At 38.9% G+C, this 18,907-nt stretch overlaps 1 protein-coding gene across 8 annotated transcripts in view; it reads right to left on the bottom strand.

Annotated features, from left to right (window-relative positions):
* EXOC1 (exocyst complex component 1) overlaps window positions 1–15,326 on the bottom strand; it is a 58,043-nt gene extending 42,717 nt beyond the window's left edge. For 7 of the 8 annotated variants that reach the window (XM_040238242.1, XM_040238243.1, XM_040238245.1 and 4 more), the window contains exons 1-4: window positions 15,160–15,326; window positions 10,041–10,174; window positions 6,496–6,626; window positions 2,369–2,528 (exon numbers count right to left, since the gene is read on the bottom strand). In XM_040238242.1, coding sequence (XP_040094176.1) covers window positions 2,369–2,528; window positions 6,496–6,626; window positions 10,041–10,164 — 415 coding nt within the window. In that variant the 5' untranslated portion in view covers window positions 10,165–10,174; window positions 15,160–15,326. The remainder of the gene's footprint in view (window positions 1–2,368; window positions 2,529–6,495; window positions 6,627–10,040; window positions 10,175–15,159) is intronic. The other variant, XM_040238249.1, reaches the window with a different exon arrangement.
* Between the last annotated feature and the right edge of the window lie 3,581 nt (window positions 15,327–18,907).

Here is an 18,907-nt window from a genome sequence, read left to right as displayed (position 1 = left end):
AATGATTATTTAGCTCTTAAAAGGAAATGGTGATCATTTCTCATTTGTTTTCTAACATAACCCAAAGCTTAGAGACTTAAAAAAAAATTAGTGGCCATGATTTTAAAGTCCAGTAAGACATTAAACTAGTTTATAGTCATTAATAAAGCTACTATATAAACTCCATTAAATCAAAGCAATGTTTATTAATTTATAGAAAGTGATTTTCAAAATGAGATCCTTAAGGATCTTAGTATTCTTAAAATTGATCTCAATTAGGTTAATGTTTATAAAAATGTCTACATCTTTGCTTAAGGCTCTGAAAAATTAAATGTCTTTTCTTTCTTTAAAGCTAGTCACCTTATTCTCAAAAAACAGCAATACTCTTCTTATTGATTTTGGTGCTATTCCTCAATGAGATAAATACAGGTAGGGTATGTATTTTCCCATATTGTTGACTGAACAAAATATATTGATTTAAAATACATTTTAGGCAATAAGTAACTTCTTGAAATATATAATATTTGAAAATGGAACAGATAGCTTATGAATCACTCACTGACCAGAATGTTCAATCCTGAAATGTTGGAAAAAAAAAAAAGTTAAATAGCTCAGCTGGTAAAGAATCTGCCTGCAATGCCAGAGACTCCGGTTTGATTCCTGGGTCAGCAAGATCCGCTGGAGAAGGGACAGGCTACCCACTTCTGTATTCTTGGGTTTCCTTGGTGGTTCAGTTAGTAAAGAATCTGCCTGCAATGTGGGAGACCTGGGTTCGATCCCTGAGTTGGGAAGATCCCCTGGAGAAGGGAACGGCTAACCACTCCAGTATTCTGGCCTGGAGAATTCCATGGACTGTATAGTCCATGGGGTTGCAAAGAGTTGGACACAACTAAATGACTTTCACTTTCACTCAGAGCACATTAAGCTATTATTCAAGGCACAGAAAATCACCATAAATTTCTTAAAGGTCATCAGAGGCTAATGTTGGCGAGATGGCAGCCCTGAGGCCTCGGACACAAGGCCAGCCCCACTGTAGGGAGGAGCACAGGGCCTGAGAGATGCCCCTGCTAGTTCCAAGCATCAAGCCTGAAACCAGTAACGAGCTCACTAATTAATAAGTGATGGACAAGAATATTACATTTAAGGAGAGAAAGACAGGTGACCGAACCGCAAAGGAATTAAGTAAAACTAAATGGAGAAAGGACAGAGGCCAGTAGCGAAGCCAAAGACAGTCTGAAGCACCTGAAGTTGACATTTTTATAAGTCAGAACGGTTGAATATTGGCAATTTCAGATATTTCAACTTGACAGAACAGAAGCTTCTATTTTTAAATACTAATATACAACTTAGGACAAATCTACTTATTTTTTTCCCCTTAGTAAAGAGGGGCTACAACTCTGTCCACCTGCTGCTACTTCAATTACTTTCTTTGAGATGAGGAATACAACAAATTGTATCTGCAAGACACACAGAAGCATCTTCTCACAACACGTGTGCCCTTATGAAAGAAATTTTAAAATTAAAAAAGAAACTCATTGCACATTTTTAATAACAGTAGATTTTTTGTTTTATAACACAAAATAATCCCTAGTAATATTCCTGAAGATGTATGATCTAAAATACCTTAATTTACTTCATGTCTAAGGACTTTACCCTGGATAAAAGAATAATAATCGCTAATATACAACTGAATACTTACTACAGCTTTGGCATTGTTCTCATCATGTTCATATATTAAGTAATTTAATCCTTATAATAATCTTATGGAGTTGATACTATTATCTCTGTTTCTGAGATAAGAGAAATTGAAACAAAGAGTAAACCAAGGTCACAAAACTATAGTAAGGGACAAAAGCAAGATCTGAATCCAGGCAGTCTGACTCCAGACTTGTATTCTTAAATACTACACTGATACGTTACACAAAAATACAGCTATAAAGATATTCATCTCAGAGTTGTTTAAAAAAAGCAAAGATTGGAAAACTTTTAAAAAGTGACTAGTTAAAAAATATCCAATACAATGGAATTTTATGGTGCCATTAAAAATACTGTTGAGTAAATGTTTAATAAGGAAAATGTTCATGATACATTATATGAAAAAGAACGGGAGGTAACAACATAAACTTATTTAAAAACAGGTATTTAAATATGCATAGAAAAAAAGGCCAGAAGAACATCTAACAAAATGTTAACAGTAGTTATATTTCAGGATTAAGTTTATTAAGTGTCTGAATCAATTTTCTATAGCAAATAAGCATCACTTCTGCAATAAGGAAAATTATTTTTTAAAAAAGATCTTTCAGAGTTTTAATTACTTTGAAGAATGCCAAATTTTATATACACTTACAGATATATTTTATTTTACATATACATTTTTATTTAACTTTACCTTCCAAAAGCTGTGAGCTGACATTGACAAAATCAATTTTCTTCCGAAGATATCGCTGATTCAATTTCCAAATGCATGAAATAAATGCATTCTTTTCAGCAGTGCTGCTGGCAACCCATTTATATATTTTTTCAAAATGTAAATCAAATTCAGGATTTTCCTGCAATAAAAATACATAATAGATATCTATATTTCAATAAAACAGAAAGCTAAAATCATCATTAAAAATCAACTAAGTGACTTGTAGAAAATGGTTCAGAAAATTCAATTTATAGCAAAAATGTATTTGCCCCCCAAAAGAAGCTGGATTAAAAACAACATAGTTGGCAATTTCCCTTCTATATCCGTTAGGTCTATATGTGAAAGTACAGGATGTCTACTTAACAGCATGTGTCTCAGCTTCCTAATTTATAAGATGGCAATGGCCTTGAGTTTTGATTTTTCTTTTTAAATTGCCTTTGGGGGTTTCAGAGTTACACTTTTTCTTTAATAATGTGCTATTATTCATAACTGTGATTTGATACTAATTCCTTACAACATATGAGAAAAAATACAATCTATACCCAAGTGTGGTTTCCAAGAACACATGAGGTGGAAAGCAGGGACTGCTCCTGTTTTCAATTCTGAAAACACAGAATAATTAAGAGTGTTTCAAAAGTAAAAAATACTGGTGGCCTTATTTTAATGAAAAAAAATTCAGCTGATGTGAGAGAACTGCAGTATGCTCTCTACATGTCTTTTAAGTCAAATTACAGACATAATTTCATGCCTTGATATTCTCCCTTGAATGCAGAACTACTTGATTACTATATAAAAAATGAAAACATATAGATGTATACTTTTCTTTACATCTATGGAATTAAAAAACAGTCTCAAATGTTTTTAATGTTCTATAGAAGGCTAATCATACATTCAATTAGTTTAAAGTGTTTAGGGAGATAAAATGTAAATAAAGACCACAAACATGGAAGAAAAGTGATACCAGATGTTTATTATGAAGATCTGAGATAATTTAAGGATTAAGACTTGACATATTATAGTAGGATAGCTGTATTAATTAATTTATAGCTCAATAAGCAGAACTAAAATGACAAGAGATTAAAAACTTTCATTTACAATGAAAGAGTAATTGTATTAAATTGCTGCAGTCACTATGAAAAACAGTATGGAGTCTCCTCAAAAGACTAAAAACAGAGTTGCCATAAGATCTAGCAATCCATTCCTGGGGATGTGTTGGACAAAACTATAATCTGAAAAGATACATGCACCCCAATGTCTACTGCAGCACTATTTACAATAGTCAAGATATAGAAACAACCAGATGTCCACCAACAAATGAATGGATAAAGATGATATGGTACATATATATATTGAAATACTACTCAGCCATAAAAAAGAACGAAATAATGCCATTTACAACAAATGGATGCAACTAGAGATTATCATACTAAGTGAAGAAAGTCAGAGAAGGACAAATACCATATATCACTTATATATGGAATATAAAACATGACACAAATGAACTTATCTGCAAAAGAGAAACAGACTCACAGACACAGAGAACAAACTTGGGGTTGCCAAGGGGGAGGAAAGGTTGGGGAGGGATATGTTGGTAATCTGGGATTAGCAGATGCAAACTATATATATAGAGAGAAAGAGAATGAATAAACAAGGTCCAACTGTATAGCATAGGGCACTATATTCAATATCCTGTGATAAACTATAATGGAAAAAATATGAAAAAGAATGTATGTATATGTCTAACTGAATCCCTTTGCTGTACAGCAGAAATTAACACAACATTGTAAATCAACTGTACTTCAGTAAAATACACTTTCAAAAAAAGGTAATTGCATTAGTATCTATAAAGAAATATAATAGTCTTGGCAACCAACATGAAACTTGATGGGAAATGATCTCTTTCCTGGGAATATTTCCCATAATGCCATAAAAGAAGCTGAGTGCTCCAGCAGCAACACTCACACAAATCAATGTGTGATGCTAAATGGCTGTTAGGCTATGTATAAAAATTTTATGTTTTATATCCATATATAGCATACATACACCAAGGTGCTTGCATAAAATGAAAAAAAAATCCATTAAGCAAGTCAGCAATGAGGTGTCAGCTGAGGATCGCATTCAAATAAGCATTTAGCAATGTTAGTGAATTATACAAGTCAATGGGCTTATGAAATGTAAAACTACTGAAGAGAAGAAAGCTTTTTAATAAAGGTGAGTTTCTAAAAAGCCCTTAAAGTATTTTGTCTTAAACAGAAAATCCTTCCTCTTGATCCTCCCCATAATAACAGAAATTATTATATAATGCAAGGTGTTTTTTAAAATCTCATTTTCGTGTTCTTTTCAAATATATACACATGCACCCACACTCAAAGCACCTGTCAGACCCCGTTTTCTACATTCCACATTTTTCTAAAAATTGGGTGCTTTGAAGGAATCAACAAAAGCCCAGTTTTCCCTAAAATACTTAAAAAGGCATTCTCTCCACTTTGAAAGAAATCACAACTCTACAGATATGCAGGACTCTCCTAGACTTGTTTTTGTTTCTTTAAAAAATTTCTGTTTGCACCTGACTCAACTGCTTGTCATTCTGTCCAGCTTTTAGATTTTCAGAGGTCTGAATCAGGGTGAGCCTAAAACCAGACTTTTATTTTATCAGACTGCTCTACAAAGGTAGTTTTCACTTCTCTGTGCCTTTTGAACCAATGTCAAGACTTGAAGAACTCACTCACTGAAAGGGCACCTACAGTTGCAATACTATAAGCCTTGCTTACAGCCCCATCCACAGTACAGAGGACATGCTGCAAAGCACCCCTGAGAGCTCTGGAAGGGCCCCTGGGCTGTGGAGGAAGATGAGGGCAGGGTTAGAGAGGCTGAGGAGGACGAAGCACATGCTTTAACCTGAAGAGCTCTACTTGATTTCTTTTAATTTAAGGGGTACTGCTGTGAAAAGCCTTGAACTGTCAGGAATAAAGGTGCTCCTTTATCATGATTATCATACTATTCAACCTTCTTGGAATTTGAGAGTGATTTAAGTGAAAGGTGTGATATCTTATTCTTTAATATATTTTATTCTTTCTGGAGTAGGAAATGGCAGCCCACTTCAGTATTGTTGCCTGGAAAATCCCACGGATAGAGGAGCCTGGTGGGCTACAGTCCGTGGGGTTGCAGAAGAGATGGGCATGACTTAGTGACTTAACAACAATCGTATCCTTTAAAGTCCTTAGAATAAGGGGTGTAACTCAGTGCCATCACTTGAGCCACAATATTCAAATCATGGCTTCACAGGGCCAGCTCAGCTGCCTCAGCTGATGATTCTGCATTAATTTGTGAGGGCTACCTGAGGAAGATTCACTTTGATTATATTTTATGTGATTTTGAAAGAGGTTTTACCAAAACAATGATTTTTTAAAAAAAATTCACACTACAAACCACCTTAAAATTCATACTAATTCATGGATTCTATACTAAGTATACCTAATTTAAACAAAGAAACATACAGTCAAGGTTCAGTTCAGTTCAGTTGCTCAGCTGTGTCCGACTCTTTGCGACCTCATGAATTGCAGCATGCCAGGCCTCCTTGTCCATCACCAACTCCCGGAGTTCACTCAAACTCACGTCCATTGAGTCGGTGATGCCATCCAGCCATCTCATCCTCTGTCGTCCCCTTCTCCTCCTGCCCCTAATCCCTCCCAGCATCAGAGTCTTTTCCAATGAGTCAACTCTTCACATGAGGTGGCCAAAGTACTGGAGTTTCAGCTTTAGCATCATTTCTTCCAAAGAACACCCAGGGCTGATCTCCTTTAGAATGGACTGGTTGGATCTCCTTGCAGTCCAACAGTCAAGGTTGCTCTAATGATGTAGCTTGTGAACAAACATAATTGCAGCTCAAAAAAACCCACCGACAATGAAACAAGCTTACATATTTACTTATTTTTAGTAGCCTGAGACTGAGAAGTGGGAGAATGGAAGGCTGGACAATACACTGTAGACTAATTCAAGGTTAGGTGGTGAACCACTGGGTCACAAAATAAGTTTAGATCATCTTAGAAGTCAACATACTATGTTATAAGATGAAAGACACGTCAAATAAAAAAAGAAAAACATACTTTAATAGCATCCTTGGCATCTACCACAGCCAGGTCTCGAAGGGCCCAAGCAATCTGTCTTTTGTAGAAATCTCCTTTATCAGATTTCTTGACTTTCACCACCTTCACCTGTACAGGGCGTTCAGTTGTCACTGTTGAATAAAACATACACTTTCAATAGAGACATTATTCATTTCCTCATTCTTCATTCATTGCAAACAGCTGTCAGATGCCTATTGTTGTTTAGTTGCTAAGCGGTCTCTGACCCTTTTAGTGGTTTCTGACTCTCATGAACTGTAGCCTGCCAGGCTCCTCTGTCCATGGGATGTCCTGGGCAAGAATACTTGAGTGGGTTGCCACTTCCTTCTCCAGGGGACCTTCCTGATGCAGGATTGAATCCGTGTCTCCTGCATTGGCAGGCAGATTCTTTACTGCCACCACACGATACTAAAGCAGGAACAGTATTTCATAACAAATGCTAGGACTGAGGAATACACAGATTACTAAAAGAAGAATCTAAATCAGACTAGAGGGTCAGAGGCAGACTCCTTAATAAGTGAAACTCTTAAAACTCAACAATAAGGTAAAATATTTTGATTAAAAAATGGGCCAAAGACCTTGACAGACATCCAACCAAAGAAAATATACAGATGGTACATAAACATATGAAAAGGTGCTCCACATCATTTCTTGTGGGGAAAATGCAAATTAAAACAATAGTGAGATACCACTACACACCTACTGTTGCTTAGTCACTAAGTTGTGTCTGACTCTTTTGTGACCCCACAGCCTGTAGCCCGCCAGGCTCCTCTGTCCATGGGATTTCCCAGGCAAGAATACTGGAGTGGGTGGTCATTTCCTTCTTAGAATGGCCAAAATCCAGAGCACTGACAATACCAAACACTTGTGAGGATGTACAGCAACATGTACTGTCATTCACTGATGGTGGGAACTAAAAATGGTATAGTCACTTTGGAAGACAGTTTGGCAATTTCCTAACAAAACTAAATATACTCATACCATACAGTCTAGCAATCATGTTCCATAGTATTTACTAAAAGAATCTGAAAATATGCCCACACAAAAACCTGCACACAGATGTTTATAGCTGCTTTATTCAAAACTGACAACTTGGAAGCAACCAAGATGTCCTTCGGTAGGTGAATGGATAAATAAACTGTGGTGGTATATCCGGACAATGGAATGTTATGTAGTGCTAAAAACAAGTAAGCTGTAAGCCATGAAAACCAGTGGAGGTAACTTAAATGCATATTACTAAATGAAAGAAACCAATCTGAGAAGGCTACATACTATTTGATTCCAATTACTATTTGGTCTTCTGGAAAAGGCAAAACTATGGGGACAGTAAAAAGATAGGTGGTCACCAGGAACTGGGGAAGAGATGAACATGCAGAGCAGATAATTTTTAGGGCAGTGACAATACTGTATGACATTCTAATGACAGATATACGTCATTATACATTTGTCCAAACCAACACCAAGACTGAACCCTAAGGTAAACTATGGACTTCAGGTGATTATAATTTATTAATGTAGGTTTATTCTTGGTAACAAATGTACCATTGTGGTGAGTGGTAGAGAAAGGCTATGCATGTAAGGGTAAAGGTGTATATGGGAATTCTCTGTACTTTCCTCTCAATATTCTTGTAAACCTAAAACTGCTGTAAAAAAATAATAAAGTCTTAAAATGTATTAATGCTAATAAGAATGATCATTTATGGTGGTATAAAAAATCTAGGAATAAATAAATGCCTAGGAGTAAATACAACACATGTGCAAAAGCCTTTACGGAAAGTCTTTAAAACTATAAACCTGTTGAAAGGCATTAAAGAAGACCAAGAGAACCACATCATATGCATGAACAAGATTTTATATAAAAATGCACATTCTCTCTAAAGTGAACTATAGATTCAAAACAATTCCAATAAAAATCCTAACAAAATTTGGAACATGACAGGTTGATTATAAAATTTAGATAAAACAACAAAATACCCACAAGACAACATAAAAACCAGATATAAGAAAGTGCCCAGAAAAAAACAAACACTCATCACTACAAATGTGGACATAGGTAAATCAAAGACTGAAATATGAAAGGTAAAATTATAAAACTTGTAGATGGTAATACAGAATACTTTTAAGGGCTTCCCTGGTGGCTTAGATGGTAAAGAATCCGCCTGCAATGCAGGTGACCTGGGTTTCATCCCTCGGTAGGGAAAGTCCACTGGAGAAGGGAATGGCAACCCACTCCAGTATTCTGGAGAATTCCTTGGACAGAGGAGCCTAGAGAGCTACAATGCATGGGGTCAAAAAGAGTGAGACACGACTGAGCAACTCACACACGACATGACACATGAGAGGGTAGGGAAGGACATCTTAAACAAGAGACAAAAAGCCCATAAATGGTCACATAAATGATCAGATTGATTAATCTGATTTCATTAAAATTATAAATGTCATCAAAAGGCATCGTAAAAAGTGAAACCACAAGCCACAAACCAGGATGCATATAACCAACAAATTAGCACCCACATTATATAAAGACCTCAAAGAATCAACCAACCAAAAAGGACAAACAACACAGTAGAAAAAAGAACAGAAGGCTTAAACAGGCAAATTTAGGCAATAAATGGCTAATAAATTCATGAACAGAGACTTAATTTCATTTTTATTTAGGGAAATACAGTTTAAAACCACAATGAGATTCTGTTTTACACTCGCCAGATTGGAAACAATTGATAGTCTGTCAAAACCCAGTGTCAAAACCAAGTTTAGACTAACATGTAGAGAGGGGAGTGCAATCAGTACAACTACTTTTGAAAATAATTTGTGATTATATTGTTGAACATTCACATGCCTGTGACCCAGCAATCTCTAGATACTTAGCTATCTTCCCCAGAAAATTCTTGCCTACACACTGGCAGACAAGGACAACCATGTTTTGTTGCCTAAATAGCAAAACCTGGAGACAAATCTCCTGGTCATCACTAATAGGATGGGTAAGTAAATAGTTGTACTCTCAGAATAGAACGCTTCATAGCAGTGGAAATAAAAGACTTAGCAGCCATGGGAGAAAAACAGGTAACACTCACTAACATGAACCTACTGATGAGTGGAAGTCACACATGTGTTAAAATGCAATTTATGCTCAGTTTAAAGCAAATCTAACAATATATTATTTGAGATTACAAACATATATGGCAAAATGATATAGAAAAGCAAGGAAATAGTAAATCAAAACTCAGGATACTCGTCAGCTCTTAATGAGGGAGGGAAGGGAATGGGAGCAGGGCAGGGCACACAAGAGACTTCAAAGGCAACGGTAATATTCCTTTTATTCTGGGTGGTGGCTACACAAGTGTTCATACCTTTATATGTTATGGAAGTGCTTTTGTATCTTTTTAAGATTTAATTAAAGACAACTGAAAAAAATGAGTTTGCTGGCCCAACAGTTTTTCCAATCACAGAGACAATGAGAATATTTTATAAACAACCAGGAAATGTCTCCAAGGAATAAAAGAAATCCTTCCTTATCAAACACTCACCTGTGGCACACAAAAAACAGTTCTTTTTCTTTTTTCCTGCCTTGCAGACATTGACAATACTCAGCAGGCGTTCGTCATTTGGAGTAAAAATGTCCCTTTGTAATGCATGCTTGATTGCTGTCATCTTTACTCAGCTGAAAAATTCAGAGTATAGATATTACATTTGTCAAAGTCATTCTTCTTATATTGTTCCATTTAGGATTAGGAAAAGACCTTATTTATGGTTAATAAGCATGGGGAAATAATTTCATACATTTGTATACCTACATCATAAAGATAAAAAGCTGTGTGTTTGGAAAAGAAATTAGAGAACCAGTATTATCAAACTCTAAGATCTTTTGAAGTGCTCACCAAATACTAAATATTTTTTTAAAAGATTTAAGAAAAATTAAAAGGCCCATTCCCAATATTTAAATATAAATTTCCTATATAAATAACTTTTACAACTCAACAACAAAAAAACAAATAACCCAATTAAAAATTGAGCAAAGGGTTTGGGAGACATCTCTCCAAGGAAGACATAAGAATGGCTAAAAGTGACATGGAAAGATGCTCAACATCATTAGCCATTAGGGAATCATAAATTAAAATAGTGAGATACCTACCGCTTTACACCTGCGAGGATGGCTAAAATTAGAAAGACAAGTGTTGGTAAGGGAACTCTCATATACTCCTGATGATTGTAAAATACTGCAGCTGCTCTGGAAAATAATGTGGTGGCTCCTCAAATAGTTAAGTGGGAATTTACCACATGACCCAGCAATTCCACTCCTAGGTATATACTTCAGAGAACTGAAAATGTATGTCCACACAAAAACGTGCCCATAAATGTCCACTGCAGCATTATTCACAATAGCCCAAAGTGGAAACACCTCAAATGTCCTGGGGAACAACAAAATGAAACATATCCATACAGTGGCATATTATTTGGCCATGAAAAGGAGCAAAGTACTGATACATACTACTGACACACAGATGAATCTTAAAGCCATTATGTTAAGTGACAGAAGTCAGTTGCAAAGGGCCACATATTTCATGATTCCACTTATATGAAATGCCCAGAGTAGACATATCCACACAGACAAACTGATTTCTGGTTGCCAGGGGTAGGGGGCAAGCAGGCATGACTGCTAATGTGTATGGGGCTTCTTTTGGGGGTGATGAATATGTCCTTCAATTAGACAGTATTGATGGGTGTATAACCCTGTGAATATACTGAAAACCACTGAATTATATACTCGAAAAGGGTGAATTTTATGGTATATTAATTATATCTCAAAAAAGCTGTTGTTAGAGAATAGTTTTCTACTCATCTTCCTTTTCTCATCTAATTCAACGTCCTTTTTTCAAATTATCAACTTAAATATTTTTAAAACATGTCTTTTCAATTTTATTTGTTAAATATACTGAATACATATTTGTGTGTGTGTGTGTGTATGTGTATGTATTACTATTTTCAATGCAGGTGTATAGTATTTAATACATGTGAGCTGGCTTACAAAATTAACTTCTACTCCTAACACTGTTTCTATGGGAAAATGAAGAAATTATGAGTTTTAAATAAATGACTTTGAATGTATTTTTATAATACAATGACTCTTTTGAAAACTCCTCTATTTTACTCAATTTGTAACATTTCTATCTCTGCTCCAACTAAAAAAACTTGCTTTTCTCAGAAAAACCACATCTTCCCACTTCCATCCCTATTCCCCCTCATCTCAGCCTCCAGTCTTCTGATCTCCCCTTCCATCCTGTTCTCTTAGAACATCTGGCCTCTCCAAGCTTAATTTCTTTCCCAGTGTAGCCTGGAGGCAGTGTTTATTTCCATACACCCACACCATTCCTTTCAGTGATCTTGCTCCATTTGTAGACCAGTTCACCCTGCTTATCAATCTCCATAAACTGTCTTTTTTTCTCTCCTTCTCCTGGGCTACCATATGGCACTAAAGAAGGTCTCATATCCCTGTCCACTGTACTCATTACAACTTTTTAAATCCAATCAATGCTAAACTTTCAATGTTGCTCAGCAATTCCTTAACACTTCCTTTGATGATCCCTCTTCCTACTCCATCGGTGTTGCAAATCCTTATTTCTCTCCTTCAACTCCTAATTCTGTCAGTCTACTCCTTCTCTGCAAATGACTTCACCATCTACCCTTCATCATCTATTTAACACCACAGCATGTGGTTACCTCTTTGCAAGCTTCCATAACCCCAAAACTCTCAACAAATAATATTAAAACATATCTTTCATCATAACATGCCCTTGTTCAACACTTTTCTTCATCTTTCTACATTCCATTTTAACCTCCATTCCACCCATTATAAACTGTCTATGTTACTATCTCTTCATATGTTCTAGACCCTACAAATATGCTAAAAGCTCAACTCTATCCTTTGCTGAAGCCACCCTGGATACTGGCCAGTTTGCTTTTCTAACTCCAGGCTCTTGTTCATGCAATTTCTTTTTTCTCAAATTCTTTTCTCCCTGGAAAATTCCAATTCATCCTGCTAAAATAAGACCTCTTTTGTGAAATAGTCACACACGAAAAAAAAAAAAATTCCTTTCCTACTTCTCTAACATTTCCCCTCTACTCTGCTAACACAGCACTTACAAATCATATTGTCCAGCTAGTTGTATTCTTTTCCCCATTAAGAGTATTTCCTAGCAGCCAAGGCCTGTGTCTTATTCATCCTTATATTCCCAGAACTTGGCAAAGACATAGCAGACAGTAAATAAATTAACCAAAATGAAGGTACCAAATAACCTGACAGCTAAAGCATTTTCCTAATTTTCCTTCATCTACACAGAATTTATCCTTTCTGGTCCTACTGCCAAAGTACAATCCAGGTTCACACCAACTACATCTATTTAACACCATAGCATCTGGTTACCTCTTTGCAAGCTTCCATAACCCCAAAACTCTCAACAAATAATATTAAAACATACCTTTCATCATAATATGCCCTTGCGCAACACTTTTCTAATGCTCCCAAAGACAAACCTTTCACTCCAAGCCCTCTGATCATTCTAGCCTTTAAATCTTTGCTTAGGATATTTTCCACGCAGAGGGTATCATCTACCCAAATCCTAACGACATTCCATAATTTACATGAACTTGATTCAACACAGTCAATCCTAAAGGAAATCAGTCCTGAATGTTCAGTGAAAGGGCTGATGCTGAAGCTGAAACTCCAATACTTTGGCCATCTGATGCAACAAACTGACTCCTTGAAAAAGACCCTGATGGGAAAGGTTGAAGGGAGAAGCAGGTGACAGAGGATGAGATGGTTGGATGGCATCACTGACTTGATGGAGATAAGTTTGAGCAAGCTCTGGGAGTTGGTGATGGACATGGAATCCTGGCATGCTGCAGTCCATGGGGGTCACGGAGTCGGACATGACTGAGCAAATAAACTGAACTGATTCAATACAGACCTTAATCCAAATTGATCTCTCCTCTCAACTGCTATACCACTTACTGCATTTGTTAAACATACAGCACTTGCTGTCCAACTGGTTCATAAAGTCACAAGTTCCTGGATCTCAAGAACTCTCTTCCAGGGATGGGGGGATGGCTGGGGGAGGAGGTGTTTTAGCAGTTTCATGTTCTTTGTAAGTGCTAAACAAATACCTCTTGAGGAAATCTAAGCTGAATTATAAAAACTGGTTAAATGAATGAATGACTATTAGTGGTCAGCATCTATCACCCAATCCCTCTTTGGTCAAAAGCAAGGACTGACAATATGGTTAAGTGGTAAAAACAAGAGAGGAACTCGGCACAGTTGATAAAGGAGTTAGGCAGAATGAAAAGAACTACACATTCAGCAAACACTGATGCCTACTAAGTGCGAGGCAAAATTCTAGGTACCATGGTGAATACGACAGACATATCCACGAAGACTTCCCTGGTGGCTCAGATGGTAGAGCGTCTGTCTACAATGCGGGAGACCCGGGTAAGATCCCCTGGAGAAGGAAATGGCAATCCACTCCAGTACTATTGCCTGGAAAATCCCATGGACAGAGGAGCCTGGTAGGCTACAGTCCATGGGGTCACAAAGAGTCGGACACGACTGAGCGACTTCACTTCACTTCTTCATCCACAAAGACAGGAAGATTCTTGCCTCCAACGGCATCTACTTTATAAAGATGGCGTGACTAACTCTCCAGTGTTTATAGTACTTTTTTGGTAAGTCAGTGAATAAATCATTAGAGGTTCTTTAAAACTATTTTCCAGGTATAAGAACCCATGTCTGACCACGTTCCAGAGACAGTCAGAGCACAATACTCTACGTCGGTCCTTGTTTCCTTAAATCCAACTGGATCACTACAGGATGTGACAGATAACTTGTAAGCAGTAATGTCATGAGAGTGAGTGCGTGTGGGTAAGTACCCTGTCTGCTATCCAGACACCTTAGTACATGGAGCACTGAAGATAACACGCCACAGCATGGCAACAGGGAAACGCACTTAGGAGATTTAGAAGAAAATCAAAGAAAGAAAGAAAGTGAAGTCGCTCAGTCGTGTCCGACTCTTTGCGACCCCATGGACTGTAGCCTATCAGGTTCCTCCATCCATGGGATTTTCCAGGCAAGAATACTGGAGTGAGTTGCCATTTCCTTCTCCAGAAGATCTTCCCGACGCAGGGATTGAACCCGGGATCTTCCCGACCCAGGGATTGAACCCGGGTCTCCCGTATTGTAGGCACACACTTTACCATCTGAGCTACCAGGGAAGAAGAAAATGAGGATTTGGACAAGGAAAGGGAAGGTACTGCCACGCCCTCCCCTCCTGGTCCAAGCCAAAGAACAAACTGTTCAAGACCGTTTTTTACGATGAAATCTGATTTTCATGGGCGGAACCGGAAAAGGATGTCTGGGCTGCCCTCCCAGCCCCCCAGGATAACAAGGGGGTAACGGGATCCTCCCACCGGCCTCTCCGCCTTACCCAGAAAGGCTGGGAAAGAGAAGGGGGCTTTGACGGCGGAGGGAGCAGTACCCAGCCCCCGGCGCTAGACCAGCTCCGGGACTGAGGAGCCGCCTCAGACCTTGGCGTCCACCCCTCCGTTCATTTGTCCGCCGCCGCCAGGACCGCCCGGCAGCCGCGGCCGAAGGCTTACCGCAAGGCCGGACCGAGCCCGGCTGTGCCGAGGCGGGTCCTCCAAGACGGAGACCGGACAGGACTGGGGCGGCCACCGTTACTAGGATAAACCCCTCAATTAAGCAGTGAACTGGAAGCAGCCGTCCGGCCACCACTTCCTATATCCGGGCACGTGACACACCTCCCTGCCGGAAGTCGGTTGGGTTGAGAAGGAAGCAGTCGCGGCTTTGGCCTTGGTAAGGGGGTGGGGTCAGGTCTCTCCGGAGGGGCGTGTCTAGGACAGCCAGGAGCGGGCCTTGTCGCTGGAGACTGACTCCGGACCTGGGGGATTTGGTGTGCGTATTCCTTTCTCTAGAAGACTTATTTATTCAGCTGTTTTCAACAGTTCACTTAAGAAGAGATCTAATCAAATGTTTTCTTTTTTGCACGCCTAAAGTTCAGTTAAATCTAGATCAGACCAGTTCAGTTCAGTTCAGTCGCTCAGTCGTGTCCCTATGGACTTTGAGACCCCATGCATGGACTGCAGCTTGCCAGGCTTCCCTGTCCATCACCAACTCCCATGAGCTTGCTCAAACGCATGTCCTTCGAGTTGGTGATGCCATCCAACCATCTCATCCTCTCTCATCCCCATCTCCTCCTGCCTTCAATCTTTCCCAGCCTCAGGGTCTTTTCCAGTGAGTCAGTTCTTCATATCAGGTGCCAAAGTATTGGAGTTTCAGCTTCAACATCAGTCTTTCCACTGAACATTCAGCACTGATTTCCTTTAGGATTGACTGGTGCGATCTCCTTGCAGTCCAAGGGACTCTCAGGAGTCTTCTCCAACACCACAGTTCAAAAGCATCAATTCTTGGGCGCTCAGTTTTATTTATAGCCCAACTCTCACATCCATACATGACCACTGGAAAAACCATAGCATTGACTAGACAGACCTTTGTTGTTAAAGTTATGTCTCTGCTTTTAAATATGCTGTCTAGGTTGGTCATAACTTTTCTTCCAAGGAGTAAGCATCTTTTAATTTCATGGCTGCAGTCACCATCTGCAGTGATTTTGGAGCCCCCCAAAATAAAGTCAGCCACTGTTTCCACTGTCTCCCTATCTATTTGCCATGAAATGATGGGACCGAATGCCATGATCTTCGTTTTCTGAATGTTGAGCTTTAAGCCAACTTTTTCACTCTCCTCTTTCACTTTCATCAAGAGGCTGTTTAGTTCCTCTTTGCTTTCTGCCATAAGGGTGGTGTCATCTGCATATCTGAAGTTATTGATATTTCTCCTAGCACTCTTGATTCCAGCTTGTGCTTCATCCAGCCTGTCATTTCACATGATATACTCTGCATATAAGTTAAATAAGCTGGGTGACAAGATACAGCCTTGACATACTCCTTTCCCAATTTGGAATCAGTCTGTTGTTCTGTGTCCAGTTCTAACTGTTGCTTCTTGACCTGTATACAGATTTCTCAGGTGTCAGGTAACATGGTGTGGTATTCCCATCTCTCGAAGAATTTTCCATAGTTTTTTGTGATCCACACAGTCAAAGGCTTTGGTGTAGTCAATAAAGCAGAAGTAGATGTTTTTCTCAAACTCTCTTGCTTTAAATCTAAATCTAGATACTTGCATGTTATAGCATGGAGAGTTTAAATGAGTTAAATCAGAATGGGGGAGGGGGCAGGAGGTATCTTGCTGGGGCCAAGATAACAGCACTTTTTTCTTCTTCTTTCTTTCTTAATTTTTTTAGGCCCCACAGTATGCAGGATCTTCCTTCTCCAATCAGGGAAGGAACCTGTACCCCCAGGACTGGAAGCATGGATTCTTAACCACTGGACCACCAGGGAGGTCCCCACCAGCACATTTAATATCTTCCATGAAGAGTCTCATATGCTGTAGAGGTCCACTGATGTAGTGACATTGACATTTAAGAATTGTTCTGTAGAGCAGCTTCCTAAGGATCATCTGAAAGTTCTTTAGAAAATGCAGCTCTCAGGCTTACTTCAGATCGACTGAATGGTAATCTGTGTCTTAACAGGATGACACCTATGCAGGTGTAAGTTTAGGAAGCATAGATAATGGCAATGTTGTTGGTTGCAAGGCAAGTGATTTATTTAGTCCATATTCCTAGCACCTATTTTATGCCAGATACTTTGATGGAGGTGTGGAGGTGATTTGATATGACTCTTACCCTGAAGAAGTTCATAGTATGGTAGGGCCAAATAAGATATACATATAAATACATATAAAATAAGACAAAATAAATGACCAAAAAGAGTTACAGGCCAGATAAATGTGTTTACTTCAGCTCAATACCATCCTTTGCAAGGGTTCTGCAGGAGCCCTTTGGTGCAAGCATTTGTTTATTTGAGAAACAGAGCCACCTAAGTGCCAGGGACTTGAGATACAAAGACAGGGATCCCACTGAGAAGGGGGTCTGTCTCTCCCACTGTCATTGGAGAGACAGAATTAAATAGATGGATAAATTACAGTCTAGTGTGGTGAACCAAACAATAAAAGTAGAAAAAAAGACATGAAACACCATGGTAATGCAAAAGAGTGTGTAACTCACTCTTTCAAGGTGGGTTCACTGCGAAAGGGACAAAATGAGATAGGCAAAGTATCTTTCAGTGTGTATCTGAAGATATAATTTGGTAGAAAAATCTGCAGAAATAGTAGGGACCTGTTTGCTACTGAGATCAATATACTCTGGTCAATACTACTTGAAATGCTTTTCAGTTTCATTGAATGACTTCCCTTTTAAGAGCAGGATCTGATCTGATCTTTAAAAAGGCCTCTTGGGTCCTTCCTGTTCAGTCCCAGAACATTTACTGTAGTCACTCTTTATATGACAATTGCACATGCTATTTTGTCATATTATTATTATTATTTTAACTTGTATGTTTACAGCCCTCTTCAGAGTTGAGAAGTGAATTGCCGTTTCTCACTTCCTCTCCTGGATTCCTTTCAAAGTGGAGGCACAGTATTATATCTGGGGTTTTGATCCCAGGCAGCAAGAGTGAGAGATGAGGGAGGGGAAGTAAAAGAAGGAAGAGAGAGAGGCAGTATAAGGATGTGTTGTTCGGTTGGTTGCCACCATGTCTGTTTTCTTGATCCCTTAGTACCTTCTGGAAGTCATGAGGTGAGTCTCAAAACTGTCCACTGAAACCAAGAGTGGGAGAAGCATTTATCTGTCAGCTCCAGTCTACCTTTGATCAAACGTTAAGGCCTCGAGCCATTAACTACTCCACACTTCCCAAATGCACAGTCGTGAATGCCAAGCTGACTCCCACGTCAGAGAGGTCCTGAGGCAGGAAGGAAGAGGAAAGGCACTGCCATATTGTACCTGCTCACAGTTCATCGGACTCTTTAGAACAGGTTGCTGCAGCAGTGGTTGCAATAAGAGGCTGAAGGGTTTGAAATGGTGACAGAAGATACACAGATGGTGTCCATCAGTCCAGTCTTTGTACCACTCATATCTGCCTGGCCATTTAAGTCTAGTCCTTTACAGTCCCCTTCAAGGTGATGAACATCTGCAATCTCTGTAAAGACTTAATAGAAGAGAGTTGATGCAATAACTCAAGGACTGGACAGCTTCAGTCCTTGCTGCTACACTGATGCCAAGACTGTGCTTGTTCTCATGAGCTCCCCGCTCTACTCCCCACCCTTACCTCCCTTCACCCTTGGCCAGCACATCACCTGATCTAGGTTGTTGGCTCAGTGAGACAACTGGAACCTTCAGCTTTTGTTTCCCTCCCTCTCGTTGGGCCATGATTGTGTGAT

This window comes from Oryx dammah, unplaced genomic scaffold, assembly GCF_014754425.2.
Source record: "Oryx dammah isolate SB20612 unplaced genomic scaffold, SCBI_Odam_1.1 HiC_scaffold_3, whole genome shotgun sequence".
NCBI classification, from domain to species: Eukaryota; Metazoa; Chordata; class Mammalia; order Artiodactyla; family Bovidae; genus Oryx; species Oryx dammah.
Note: the sequence above shows the minus strand (reverse complement) of the source record. Positions and strands in the feature narration are given on the sequence as shown.